Source organism: Hippichthys cyanospilos, chromosome 9, assembly GCF_059441005.1.
Source record: "Hippichthys cyanospilos isolate Australia breed blue-spotted pipefish chromosome 9, RoL_Hcya_1.0, whole genome shotgun sequence".
Lineage (NCBI taxonomy): Eukaryota > Metazoa > Chordata > Actinopteri > Syngnathiformes > Syngnathidae > Hippichthys > Hippichthys cyanospilos.
This window is the reverse complement of record NC_142377.1, coordinates 21,594,845-21,608,960: the sequence shown is the minus strand read 5'-3', so window position 1 is coordinate 21,608,960 and position 14,116 is coordinate 21,594,845. Positions and strand designations below refer to the sequence as shown.

Here is a 14,116-nt window from a genome sequence, read left to right as displayed (position 1 = left end):
AGGGGTCATTCGGAACGCGTTGAGTGGCGGCATTCGAGGCCGCAATCACGTACGGACGGCGTCGCGTTCTCTCGAGTGCCCTCTCGTTCAAACGCGCACGCTGCCGAGCTGTCGGGCTGGAGTATCCGTCCGCATAACGCGGGCGGCGGTGCGCGCTGTAGAGTGCCCTTTATAAGCTAATGCTCCAATCGAAGGGCCTCACGGGCCACCGCAATCACGCAGGTGGTCCGGTGTCAAGTTGTCGCTTGGCACAGCGTGACGCCCCCTATCTCCCGTGTGCCGTCATTCCCGGGAAAGACTTTGAGCGAACAGACCTCTCCCCTTCGGACCGTAACCGAGCCGTAATGAATATTAAATATTGTAATGGCCTCGTGCTGGGCCTCACCTTCATTTTTCTCCCGTCTTCTCGCTTTATGATTTCACAGCAAGGCGACTCGACCTTTCACCGGCGGGATTTTAATGACAGCGGAGAGGCATCTTTGGATTTTTGAGGGAACGTTACTTCCGAGCGCGCGCGTGACAAATGGTTTGAGCGGCCGTTAAGGACTTTGTCTAAATGCCATTGTTCCGCCGATCGATGGTCGTTTTATTAATGAGGTTATGTTTTATAGTTGTCGTGTCATCCTTAAGCAACGGAGGCGTATTGGATTTTGCTGCGAACAAGAAGAGGCTCCCATTAATTCAGGTTTAAATGGTTTGATGAGCTGTGGCAAAAATCAAGAACTAAACACATGGGGTCCTCAGTTTCACACATATACTGCCCGCTATACTTTTTATGGCTCACTATTACAGATGTGAGGATATTAAGAGACAAGTTAAATAATTGGAAAAGCCAAGCCTGTAAATTGTTACAATTGTAAAGTGAATTGATGTATATTTTCTGCCAAGAAGAGGAAATTATGATGTAGATACAAAATGTTATATTTATTGCATAATTCAATAGACAATCTGTTGATCAATCGCTTAATCGCTGTGCTTTTCGTTCTCTGTATATACTTTTGTGGATTGGCGTTTTCTAATGTGAAACATTAATCTTGACTCAAAACTGTTGGGAAACGATATGAATTACTGAAATACGGATTCCCGGATTTCAAAAATGAGTTGGAAGTGAGAAAGCGTGTTAACTATTACGGTTTCTTTTTCAATTGATGGCTAGCTAGCTAGCTAGCTAGCATTGAATTTGAGGGCATATTTGTCATGCAAATGTCGGTATGCTTCCGAATATGACCCGAATGAAATTAACATCCCCGGCCATCAATCAAGCAAATGCGTTTGACTGTGGGCTGCGGCTCACATAGGTTTTACATAGCAGACCTTGTGAACGGACATCGCCATCCATTACCGTCGCGTTTATGTTTCTTGACCTTGCCGGGAGGCTCGGTGACAAATAGTGCCGTCGTGCGTCCTAGATGGACGATGACAGTATTACAATAAGGCGATTGCGGGGTCAGCTCTCGCGGTGCCGAATGGTGTGCGGGCCCGTGTTTTGAGCTTTTCTATCGCTGTTGATCTAAGAACACTCATCCGGTCCTCTAAGCTGCTTGGGTTCCAGCCACCAGTATGGCGCGTGCGAGCCCTAACCGCATCTCTCATTCTGATTCATTGGCTGTTTGTCTTGCCCATCCATCTGGGTCAACGCTGAAGACGCGTGTCTGTTTAGGAGCATGGAGACCGCTGCATCCTAATGGCGGGGAAAAGATGTGGTCCCGGAGGAACGATGGCCCGCTTGGACGATTGGGGGAGGGCGTATTTTCCGGAGATAGACTGAGCGGCGATAAGGGATCCTTGCTGCTGCTGAAAAAGGCCAGATCAAAAAAGATGAAAGGCGAGCTAGATCACAGATCCTGACGGGGGTCGCAAAAGAAAGGGCTGAGGCTTTGTCGGAAATTCGCCGTCGTTATTTCAAGGTTACCTTACGTGACTTTGCCAGTTAAGGAGTAGCGCTTGCTATTTTGACGATATTATGACGATATACGTTTTGTGTGAGGTTACCGACGGCTTGTGATGAACGGATGGAGGCGGAGAAAAAGTGGGATATTCTTTCTCATATTGAAAATCTTCGTTTTGTTTTTTTTTACTACACGTAGATGCCTTGTTATCATCAATGAGCCTCTTTACAAGCACACTTGTTCTGTACTCACACACTCACAATCTTTGCTTATAGGCTCCTGGGTTAATAATTTCACTGCGCTAATTAGATCCTCCTTTTTCTTGATTCACTTGACTATGCTCCCATTAGGAGAAGAATACAATCTTTGTTTAAAGGCTCATTCGGGTGCTTTTTTAAAGACAAATCAAACAGCGTTATAGCAGAATATGTTTAGAAGAGGTGCTTTTAATATTAATTCATCAATGTTCTCTATATGTATATATTATAAATATAAAACTAACTCTGAGCACTTTCAGGGGTTGGCAAATGAGTTCAGCTTTGGTGAAATAGATTCAGACTCAAAATAGATAGCTGTAGGTAAATATTCTTACTTGGCTCTTTTAATGGCAGAAAACAAATAATAAACAGAAAAACTGCTGCCCAATTACAAGCCTTTAGACTGACCATTGTTGGTGTTTGATCCCAGGAAAAAGGCTTTGTTTTTGTCATGTGGAAAATAATTGCAATAAAGTCATAATTTTCATCATGTTCTTTTCGTTTTAAGGCACTTTGGTGCACTTGCTTCTTTTTTTTTTTCGTTTTAGACTAAGCTATAACCCGTATAAACGCGATAAAAATCATTAACAGTTGTTGAAAGTTGATTTATCTTGCATTTTTCGGTTGTTAATGTTAAAAAGGATACATGTGGAGGTATACTTAAACAATTTTCAGCAATAATAATCGTATGTATAGTCAGTGCATCAATAGGGGGGGCGGGGGTTCTCTTTTCTAGGGGGGGCCTGGCAAAATATAGTTGAGAAACACTGAGTTAAACTAACTCAGAAACATTATGGCTGCCTTTCCGGAGACACAAACATAATGAGAGGTTTAAGTGACATTGCCTTTGGTCTGACACAAATGAAATTACCAATCAAAGCTCTGTGACGCTCACTCTGCTGTTTTTGTGTTTCCTTCCAGAAACTGGCCAATGAGGCAGAACAGCTTCAGAAGGATCACGAGTGGCAAGACGGAGTGACGGTAAAGTAGGACTCAATCTCTATTTCCTTCTTTACCCAGATGACCTTCTCTTCTTTTTTGGGCAACTGGCGTGTCTTTGCACTACGTGGCTTCTCCGTCCTGACTTTCAACTCACCTCATTTTCTCCTGTTGAATATAAAGCTGGGTACACACATACAGATGCTTAATGTCGCAACCAATCCGTCAAATGTGAAAGACCACACTTCTGACAAGACAAGAAAAAAAATTGTGGATGCAAGCGTACGCCAGATGAGCGGCATAGCTCATCTCGTACCAAGAGGCAGCAGAGCATCTTCAATGCTGGAAAATATAAACACAAAAAGCCAAGGCATGGACGTATAGAAATCACATCACGGGACAATCACTCAAGATTAGCGATGATTGGACCTTATCAGTATATGGGGACTCAATGAGATGATCTGTTTTTAGTGTCAAATAGATTTCCGATCTTAAATTAGACAGGTTAAACCATTTGTATAGTTGGTACATTTTCCAACCAAATCAAAGAGTGGGGAGAAATACTCTTAACATTTGCTACGCCGCAGGATATGTGGCCCAGATCCTTTAAGAACACCCAATGATCAGGATTTAGCTGACCGATCGGAAAGTGAATGGCAGCTAAATTCTGATTATCGTATTTATCCACCCTGCTTAATTTGATCAGCATCACAGACCAATTGCAATAAATAAAAAACAGAAATGAGCTTGTACGTGTATGCACACACGTGATACTAGCATACAATGAAAGGTTGTAATTTTCTTGACTTCTCCCATATTTTTAAAGGCTTTAACATAGCAGGCTGACCTTTAAAAGAGAGATCCACTCTTGAAATCTAAAAAAAAAAAAAAAAGAACACAATAATGCAGAGGTTTATGTTTTTGTCTGTATCTGTTTGTGATCCTCACACGCACCAATGACTCTCAAATTTGTAAACACTCAAATGCCCCCACAAATATGGCAACAAACACACACGCACACAAGTATGTATGTAGCAGATCCACATTCCCTCCTGTCATATCCTCTGTCTCCAGGGAGACGAGTTCGCTGTCATGCTACACTTCCCACAAATGGATTTTTAACCCCCCTGTGCCTCCAGGGGGATGTTTGAGAAAAGGCTTTAACTGATTTCAAACGAATAATAATGAGCACCACTTCCTTGCAAAGTCCTTTTTGTATTTTTATTTTTTTTTTACTTTATATAAATGCACGCTTGCTTACACTCTGATGCTGCAGCTTTAGGGCGACTGCGCTTGGCTTTGACCTTCCCTCCCCGCTTCTTTAGCCAGCGGCACTGGGGAGATTTGACGCCTGCCTGGCTCACAAAGAGTCCGGTTCACATAGCACAAGGATCTAGTATGGTGCCAATACCTCTATAGAGTACTGCTACAAACCCTTCTTTCCATTGAAGTTCCTTCCTTCCCCTCCATTCTTAAGACCATGTTCACAAGGAGTTATTGTTGCCCATCCAGCTAGGGCAACTCATCTATTTGTTTAATTATTGCCAAAGCATCCATTTAGCAATTACTGTATTTTTTTTCCTCATTTTCAACCCCCATATTAAGGGGGTCGACTTATAACCGCACTGCCTCTGTTGTCAACCACGAGGCAGCATGGATAATTTTTTGGGGCAGACTTTGAAGCATTATGAAAAGGAAAAGATTGCTTTACTTGCCTCCTTCGGCCCTTTGACGTGTGCTTGAAGCCGGCATGGATGCAGTTGTGGAAGGGAAACAGCAAAGGGCAACCTTCCACACTCTGATCTCACAACAGTCATCACTTGCTTATAGAACATCCCAAGTAAGATGATCGGCAAATCATCTCTGAAGACCTCAATTTCGAACAAATCGGATGGGTCCGAAGATGACTTTCAACAACTGACCAGGAAATTGAATGCATGTGTGTATCACAAATGTTCCCAACTATTGTGACATGGGGGTTCACTGTACCTACGCTCATAGCCTTTAATTCCCCTCATCTGTCCAGCTACCTGCCCCCCTACCCTCACCCTCTCCTCCCACCCAACACACTAATTTATTAGTTTTTTTTTTTTTTTTTTATCAGCACATGACTCTAATCAGGCATGAAAACAGTCGGAATATATCATATTGTTGCAAATAGCGCAGCGGAATCCTAATAGCGCCCCTCTATTAATAATGTATTGAAGCTGATTTCATTTGCCTTTATAATTAGGCCAGGTAATGAATCCCAGCAGGGGCGACTGAGAAACCATTAAAGAGAAATCTCGGAGAGGCGGAGGACGGGTAGAGACGCGGGAGGGGAGGCGTCTTGATATGCCTCAACCTCGCGAGAAGATTCTTCTTGTTTGTAGATTTTGGTGCCTTCCTAATTTCTCTTTGGCTGAACACTCTGCTGACTGACAGTCTAATTAGATTAGAGCTGCATGCTCTTTGGGCACATTAGAAGCGATGCAGCCGTGCATTTTAAACTGGCGGGTGGAGCAGCCTGTCAAAGCCACAGAAAAGGTGTTTATGCATGAGAGACGGCGCATTTAATTGCGCGTGCACGTGTGCGGAGAATGGGAATTGCATAAATATGGTTGTTTGTGTCTTTTACTGAGTGCGTTTTGTTTGACTGTTATTAGTTCCCCTAAGGACATCGCGGTATGAGTATTTTTTGGTTGCGTAGGAATGCACACGGTGGGAGGTGCACGTATAGATGATGTACAGTGATCCCCCCTACTTCGCTGTTAATGGGGGGTGTCAACCCCCCGCGAAGTCTGAAACCCGCAAAGTAGGGTATCAATCCCTAGATTTCTATGTACGCCCCAATATAGCCGCAGTAGCCATAAACAATCTTTTTTTTTTTTTGTATTTTATTGCGTATTTTATTTCCTTTCTCCTATTATTCAACATTACATTATCCTTATTAACATTATTGTATATTCATTAAAGAACTGATATTATTTAGTTTGTTGAGAATTTGTTCTCAGGACTGGTTATCTGTATGCAAGAGTACGCAAGTCAGCACGTTGAACTTCACATTTATTTTGGCTCATGTATGGCGTATCATGTAGTATCTGTTGAATAATAAATTAACAACAATGTGAAAGTCAGTCAACGAACATATAAAGACTTGCCGAACTTTAATCTATGAATTTACTGTATTTTTAGCCGACATTAGCGGGTTAGCAACAACTAACAACAACATAAACAGAATAAACACTCATCGCTTACAAAACATAGGCAGTAGCGTGTGTTATCAACATAAATGATAATAAACTATAAATATGAGCTTACGTTGTCATTCGCTACGTCGCCGTAACGAGCCGAATGACGCATAGAGAACGTAAAACAGGAAACGGAAATACAACGTGACCCGACAAATTAAAAGCATGCATTTCAAAATAAGATAACAAACGTCACGAACTCTAACGTTTGAAGAATTCTTAACATTGTTATTTACTAATATTACTTAGTGATTTGATGAATACAATACTGTATAATGTACTTTTTTGTTTTTTTTCCATTTATTTTCCATTTTTAATAAATAATTTTGTAATTTTGAAATATTTTAAATTTTTCCTGGAAAAACCCGCAAAGTACTGAGACCGCAAAGTAGGAGGGATCACTGTATTCAACTTAAGGTATGCATTTAGTATTGTAAGCTTCAAGGAAGCAAAAGTCTATGTTCTTTTATTACAGCAGTGGCCCGCACTGGGGCCAGAGAGCGCCTTGCCACAGTCAGACTGCTGCCCGTAATGAATGTCACAGTGTTGATCGTAGCGAGTGTCGCAATGGTTGTCCAGGGTTTTAAATCCATTGGAATGAAATGGTGTGTGAAATGGACATTAAAGCGTCGGGATTGCTGATGATTTCTCAAGGTCAGATGCCCGTCCCTGCGTGCGCAGCGTCGATCCAAAGGGAACGCATTCTGCTTATCTTTGTAACTTTTCTTGGGGAGCATCGAGCACCTGTAGGGACAAATATCGTTTTTTTGTTTTTTTTACGCTTGCTAAATGGAAAGTTGGCAGGGAGTGGGGATACTTGAAAAAAACCTCGCCATGGCACTGCGGCCTCATTTTCTCTTTTTTTTTTTTTGACCGTAAAACAATTGTGGCTCCCTTGGTTTTCCTCAAAGTAGCTGAATGCGCGAGTACTGCAGACTACTGAGAGCATTGCCTTTTACACACTGAGTTTGTTCTTTTTGTTTTAAGTAGCCACAAAATATATTTGCGAAATTGGAACGCTATGCACGACAACCACAATAGTTTTGTGGGAAGAAGCCTGGAGAGAACCCATGCGGGCTCAGGGAGAACATGCAAACTCCACATAGGAAGGATTGGATTGGAACTCAGGTTGGCGGTCACCAAGCTTCCCTCCTCCTATAATAGCCCTTGGTTTATTTTTTAGCAGTTCTGTGCAAATTTTTAATGGTAGCTTTAATCCAGCATTAAAGTTGCCCATCTTTCTTTTAGAGTGACAAGCAGCTATCACATAACATAGCGCTCGTAACATTTTGTACATTCTCCATTTAAGTTCACATCAGTAAATTGCGATTTAAAACGACTTGACAGACACGTCACAAATTTCATCGCTCCAAGCACGCCTGCAAAGAAATAGCTGGGCGTCAACATGGCTGCATATAAAATCGGAGTAAACTTAAACCAGTTTAGATCACTTTTCCTTTTGAATTCTATATATTATTTTCTCGTCCCTGCATTAAGAAAGGTTTTTCCATACAAGCACTCATCCGGCTTTACGTGGAGCCGGCGCGCCTGTCACGGCTGACGGCGTGCTGACACAAAGTGCAAACACAACGGACCGGATGGGTCGGGAGAAAGGACGGAGATGTTGGCGATCGCGGAGAGACATGTTATTTTCATCAAATTGTGATGTGGCAGCCGCTGTACGTTTGAAATGCATTAGCGCTAATAGCGGCGCTATTAGAGAAGACAAGGAGAGGGAGAAGGAAAGGGCCTGCTTGATGGCTTGACGAATTTAGCGAAAGGGAGTGACAAGGCCAGGCACAGAGAGGAGAGGGAGTGAGAGGTGTGAGGGCAGAAAGTAGAAGAGACACAAACAAAGACGGTGCCGTCTTCCAGGCCATTTAGTGCAATCATCACTCGCTAATCAATCAGACCTTCCGCCGTTGAATGGCGCGACCGCTCATGTTCCTTCTCCTCACCGTCAGACTCCTCGTGCCTCCTTTCCGCTCGGACAGGCAATTTTCCGCGGCTTCCATTGGATTGCGACCCTTTGCTAATTGCGTGGCAACCGGAGTCAGTACTGCCACAAATAATCGTTTGCTGAAAATAGATAGCCACCGCTAAAATGTACGTCTAAACTTGGCTTAATCGGTATCGGCGCTGATATTTGGAATTTTAATGATCGGTGGCATACTACCCTGATAAGAGATTCTTTTAAAACGATTCTAGTCTAAATCTCTCGTCTCTAAATGACGGAATAATTGTATATATGTATATATGTTATCATATAAAAACACATTGCTTGCGCACCTCTGAACCCACTCACTCACACACACACGAACACGCAAATATACACGCACACTCACACTACAGACATAAACAACTCCTTATATGGTATTATTTTGAAACTTGTAACCACCTTCTTTGTAATCTTTGGAATAAAACGAGGAGGAGAGGCCCAGACCACCGGAAGACCCTGGTGCTCTCTCCCTCTTTTGCAAAAGATCGTGTTTGACTCCCGAGTTTTGGCTTTTCTCCAGTCTCTCATTATTGATAACTCTGACACTAATGTAAACATCGTAACACAAAAACACGTGCATGAAACTTTTAAAAAGGCATCCGTGTTTGCCGTATCAATTTCCTTCCTCCCTCCACCTATGTTCATAACCCTCCCTTTCTGCTTACCGAAAAAGGGGGAAAAAACGCAACTTCAAAGAGGAGGCTTGTTAAATCTTATTGCGCTTGGTATCAAAGTCCCCTAAAATAACATTTATTACCACTTACATTCTTTGCAGTTCTCGAAACCTTGACTTTTTAAAAGCACGTTAAACTGCCAAACCAGTCATTTGCACATGCCTGGTTGAGCCTGTTTTAAGTGTGTAATACTGTATGTCTCCTGTGAAATTGACATCACCAACAATAGGTTTGGTCAAAATAACACGCAAGCTTTCAAAATCACAAAGGAAACAATGGTTAGTGCTTTAAATCCACCATCGGTGTGAACGCGAGTGGGAATTGCTCCTCTGTATGCGGCGAGCCCTGTCATTAAAAATGTGGCCAAAACAGGATGAATATTATCCAAAACCGTAGCTTGACATCGTACCTCCTACCGATGTCCAGCTGCAATATTTAGCGCATGCCTTTAAATCTCCAATGTACCCCTTTTGGAGATGTGCGGTGACCTTAAGTACAAGGGGTTGAGAGGAGAAAGGTGGGGTGCGCTTCACTTGACCTTTCACAGAGTCTCTATTTGAGATAATTGGCCCTTCAGAGAGAGAAATCGTGTTGGCCGCTCACCTACCAGCGACTGGCTCCATTAGCAACAGTATACATTAGTCACAATCTTTGCGGTAACATCTCCTATTTGTTTCATGAGTCCTTTTTTAAACTTTGTTTCACCGGAACAGTTTCAATTGTATCATTTCTTTCTTAATTTGAAATCGTCTTAAAACTATTCGTGTACAGTAAATATGTGCATGATCATGCCCAATGAAATGCATTGGGAAATTAGCCTTTATTTTGACCCCGATATATTTCTGTAAAAAAACTGCTGATGAATTCCAGATATATGTGCTTGCCCTCTACCCACTGCGGTCCTGAAATGTTCAAACTCAATGCAGAGATCCTGCAGCAAAAGTGAAGAAGGGAGCGATAGCGACTAAACGTGTTGTGTCAGCAGCACCTCCATCAAGGCTTCATATTGTCAACAATTTCAAGGAGTCTGGCTGTGCCGGGCTACTGCTAAATGTGTTGTTTCTATTTCAAACTGTGATAAACATGGCTACAATGTGTGATCACAAATAAAACCCATCAATTTAGCTGTGGGCAATCAATTTTTTTTTAAACGCTAACCCCCCCCCCCCATAAACATTCTTATCACTCATTACCAAAACACAGAATGGACTTCCATCTGTTTTATTCCTGGAAAGGAAAGAATGACAAGGGGTCCACCTGGGGAAACTGATGAGCCTGGTTGATGGTGAAGATGTTTTTTGTCGTTTTTTTTTTTTATTTACAATAGCCTTCTCTTTTTTCCTGAGTTGTGCAGACTTTAGATCCAGTTGCTATCATAATCTTGATAAACTTTTAAACTTTTAAAGGTCAAAGTAGTGCCTTGTTTGGCTTTAGTGTGATCATCTGTACTGGTCAACCTGTTCCCTTGTGTCAACCAATCAACTCCCTCAACTAATTGTCTCTTGTCCAGGTGTTCCTTGATGAATCATCAGTTCGTGTTATTTAATTTCTTGCTTTCTTCTAGTTCTTTTTGGGTCATTGTCACTGTCGCATGAGTTTATTTGCGGTTTTGGTTTGTTACTTAATATCGTTTTTGACCTTGTTTGTTTTTTCCTCTTTGGAAAATTCAATTATTATATTTTGAGCACATCCTGTATTTAATTTGATTTTAATTTATAAAATTAAAGAATTTGCATATTCTAATTCTACACCCGATCCCCTCGAAAATGAAGTACAGTACCTCAAAAATGGACAGCAGTTTGAATATTAGCCAGGTTGAAATCCCGTTTAATGTTATGGCACATACATATTTTAAATGTGCATGGCAACCATCATCTTAGGAATGAGATATTAACCCCAAATTTCTGTCCATTTTCTTAACTTGTCCTCACAAGGGTTACAGGCTTGCTGGAGCCTATCCCATCTGCCTTGGGGCAGCGGGCATGGTACACCCTGAACTGGTTGCCAGCCAATCGCTGGGCACACTGAGATGAACGACCATTCACACACGACACGGCAGCCAAGACACCTTATTGGCTCCCAGCGCGACACTGAGCAGTCACCACTGTATCATGCTAGCTTGAGTTCTCCTTTCCGTTCACACCAAAATACATTCTCTGTCCCCATTAACTGCAAAAAAATGAGGGAACATTGTATATCGATTTCCACAAAGTATGTTCACTGCTATAAAAATGTACATGCAATACATACATCCCTTAAAAACAGACATCTGTTGTCATACCAAGACTGACCTGTGAGAGGTAGCACAGAGCTGCCGGTCATCCAGACTGACGGAAATAGTACATCAGAAGATGGAGTCAAAGCACACACAATAATCTGTCAAAATTTAGAATTGTTTTTGTTTGTTTAACTTTTCATCGTGTGTGTTCTCCTCTTAAGCATTTTGTCATGAAGAAAGCAAGAGAAAAGTTGGGGCATCAGCGTGGATATAGCCAACTCTGAAATAGCGTGCTAGCCAGAAAGGTATAGACCCCCGCCGCCCCTCCCCCTCCAGCCGCCACCCATGTCTAAATCCTTTCGATCGATGGCCCTGCCTCACAGGAGATGACAATCAATAGGCAAGTGAAATCCAGCATGGCGTGCCTCTGCTCGCCTTGATTTTTTCATTTCTACACACTGACACGCACTCAGCTATAGCCAACACCCATGAAATGTTATTTGAAAGACTGAACCTGTGGCCTCTTGGCCCCCCTCTGGTCACAGCAGTGTCTTGAATAGTCCAATTTTCTAGGTTTGATCCAGTATTAAAACACAGCAATATCCGTTGGTTCCTTAAACCGTTACTGAATCAAACACCTTTACTTATACAAGAAAAAATAAGGTTTTAATTTGCCGCGGTGTACAACTGCATAAAAAATTGAGCATCCATCCATTTTCTTGAGCCGCTTATCCGCACCAGGGTCCTTGGCTTGCTGGCGCCTACCCCAGCTGGCTTCGGCAGTAGACGCAGGGCAAAAAAGACAGCAGTCGAATCTGAATTTTGGTTACCGAGCGTTCTAAATTTGAGGAAAAGTGGTCATAAAGTGGGTGGGTCTTCCGAGCATTATGCATTATGAAGTGTTTGGCGGAGGTATTCGTAATTGTACTTTTGCACTGGTTAAGTCGTGTCCTTGGTGCAAATTGCGCACCAGCTGTGCACGTAACGTCAAAGGCTTGTCATTTGAATGTGAGGGACAGCAAGGAATCTGATGGAAGTGATTACGGGGTGGAAAATAACAGGTTTCCTTTTAGCCGAGGTTTGATTGTTGATTGGCCCACTCGGAGGCTGCCTTCTCACAGAGGGTGGGGTGGTGACTTTTGTTCACCCTTTGGTCTGGCAGCAGTGAAATGGATGAGAAAAATACTCTGGAAAATGAAATCCTCTTCAGTGGTTCACGGAAAATGGTAGCTGGAAACATTTTGTTCCCTGTATCATAAAAAGCAGCTTTAGCTGTTGGGTGGAGAGTTACTCCCTTGTTTAGTACAGCTCTTTGAATTGCAGATCCGCTGAATCTACAATCCGCTGGATCTGAGGGGTTAATTTTAAACTGCCCAAATCCACTGATTTGGGCCTGTCAACCGTAATCATTCTCAGATCAATCAATCAATCAAATTTCATTTGTATATCCCTGAATCACCGATGCCTCATGGGGCTTCACAGATGAAAAGAGGTCACAAAAAGAAGTCGTACAGAGACACCTTTTCGTTGTAGGTACACAACAGCATCCCCTGCTCAAAGCTCCCAGAAGGGCAAGGAAAAACTCAAAAAGCCCAAATTTGGGGAAAATCAGAAACCTTCAGAAGGGACCGCAGGTGGGAGGAGCCCCCTTCCCAGCTCAACAGGAAGTAGATGCTGTGTGTACCAAATACAGACAAATGTCGGATGTCATTTCATTCGGACTTTATGAAGACAGACTGATCCTTTGCGTTTAATCAACTAAGATATTTTACAAACATTTTCATTTACTTTAGAAAACGATGAACAAACCATGAATGGAATCTATTTCAAACAGGTTGGTGAGTACAACATCAGTGTGACATTTCCTAAATACATTTCAGTTCAAAATAAAATCGATCTGATTATTTGATTGCTGCATGAAATAACTGAATCTGAAAATATTCGATGGTGACGTTCCTTTCATACTATGACCAACAATGAAGATAATGGAAGTACATTGCCATAAATTCGATTTCCACGCGCCGTATTTGATCCTCGACAATCAAAGTCATTTCTGACTCTTACAGATTGTCCGCTGCCCATGTGGCACACAGCTCTGCGCAATCAAGCGACAACCGATACTCCTCCTCAACGCGTCATAAGTATAAAAGGATGTCTGTATTCAGAATCCATTTTTGACCTTTAAGTCTTGACATGGCCATGGGAAAGAACATTTCAGAGAGGAGATCTGCTGGATTGGGTTATAAAATCGGTGATGAGGACACCATTTTTCGGGGCATTATCTCGCCTCGCGCACTGACGGTGATCATTAGAAAGATAAGAGAGCACATGGTAGGAAATTATTTATCCGCAAGCAATTAGGATTGTTATCAAAACAAATTGGTGACACTGATTGAGCCTGCAAGGTCCCCCTGCTCAAGAAGGTGCAAGTTGCGTTAGGTTTGCCACTTAACTTCTAAACAACCAGAAGGCTTGAGAAAAAGTCCTCTTAGATGAAACCATTTTAGCCATTCGGAATCTATCGAAGCGCCTTTGTTTGGAGATGGAAAAACAACCGCTCATTGACTCAACTCTGCAAGCAAATAATCAAAGTGTGTCCTGTTAGAAGTCTTCTCAAAAAAGAAAAGAAGAAGAACTCATTCCTGTCTGTTTGTAAGTGTGCAAACTTGCAAACTCAGCAAGGAATCAAATGACTATTTCACGCCAATGTCGGTAATCGCACGGGCTCCGTCCTCTGGATTCCAGCGAGATCTTGACGATTCACAACACGCCGTGTTTATCTTGTTTGTCTCCCCCAGATCTGTCCCTTGTTTAGGAGGCGTTGGCATGCGCGCCTCTTGCTTTATAGGCTTTTGTTTATTTATTTATTATCTGACACCGTGTCCACGCGATGCGGTGATGCTATCTGCG

The 14,116-nt window shown here is 42.4% G+C and overlaps 1 protein-coding gene across 3 annotated transcripts in view; it reads left to right on the top strand.

Moving 5' to 3' along the window:
* The window catches only part of cacna2d2a (calcium voltage-gated channel auxiliary subunit alpha2delta 2a), a 134,793-nt gene that overhangs the window by 64,256 nt on the left and 56,421 nt on the right, over positions 1 to 14,116 (top strand). For all 3 annotated transcript variants that reach the window (XM_088422675.1, XM_088422674.1, XM_088422673.1), the window contains exon 4: positions 3,068 to 3,127. In XM_088422675.1, coding sequence (XP_088278801.1) covers positions 3,068 to 3,127 — 60 coding nt within the window. The remainder of the gene's footprint in view (positions 1 to 3,067; positions 3,128 to 14,116) is intronic.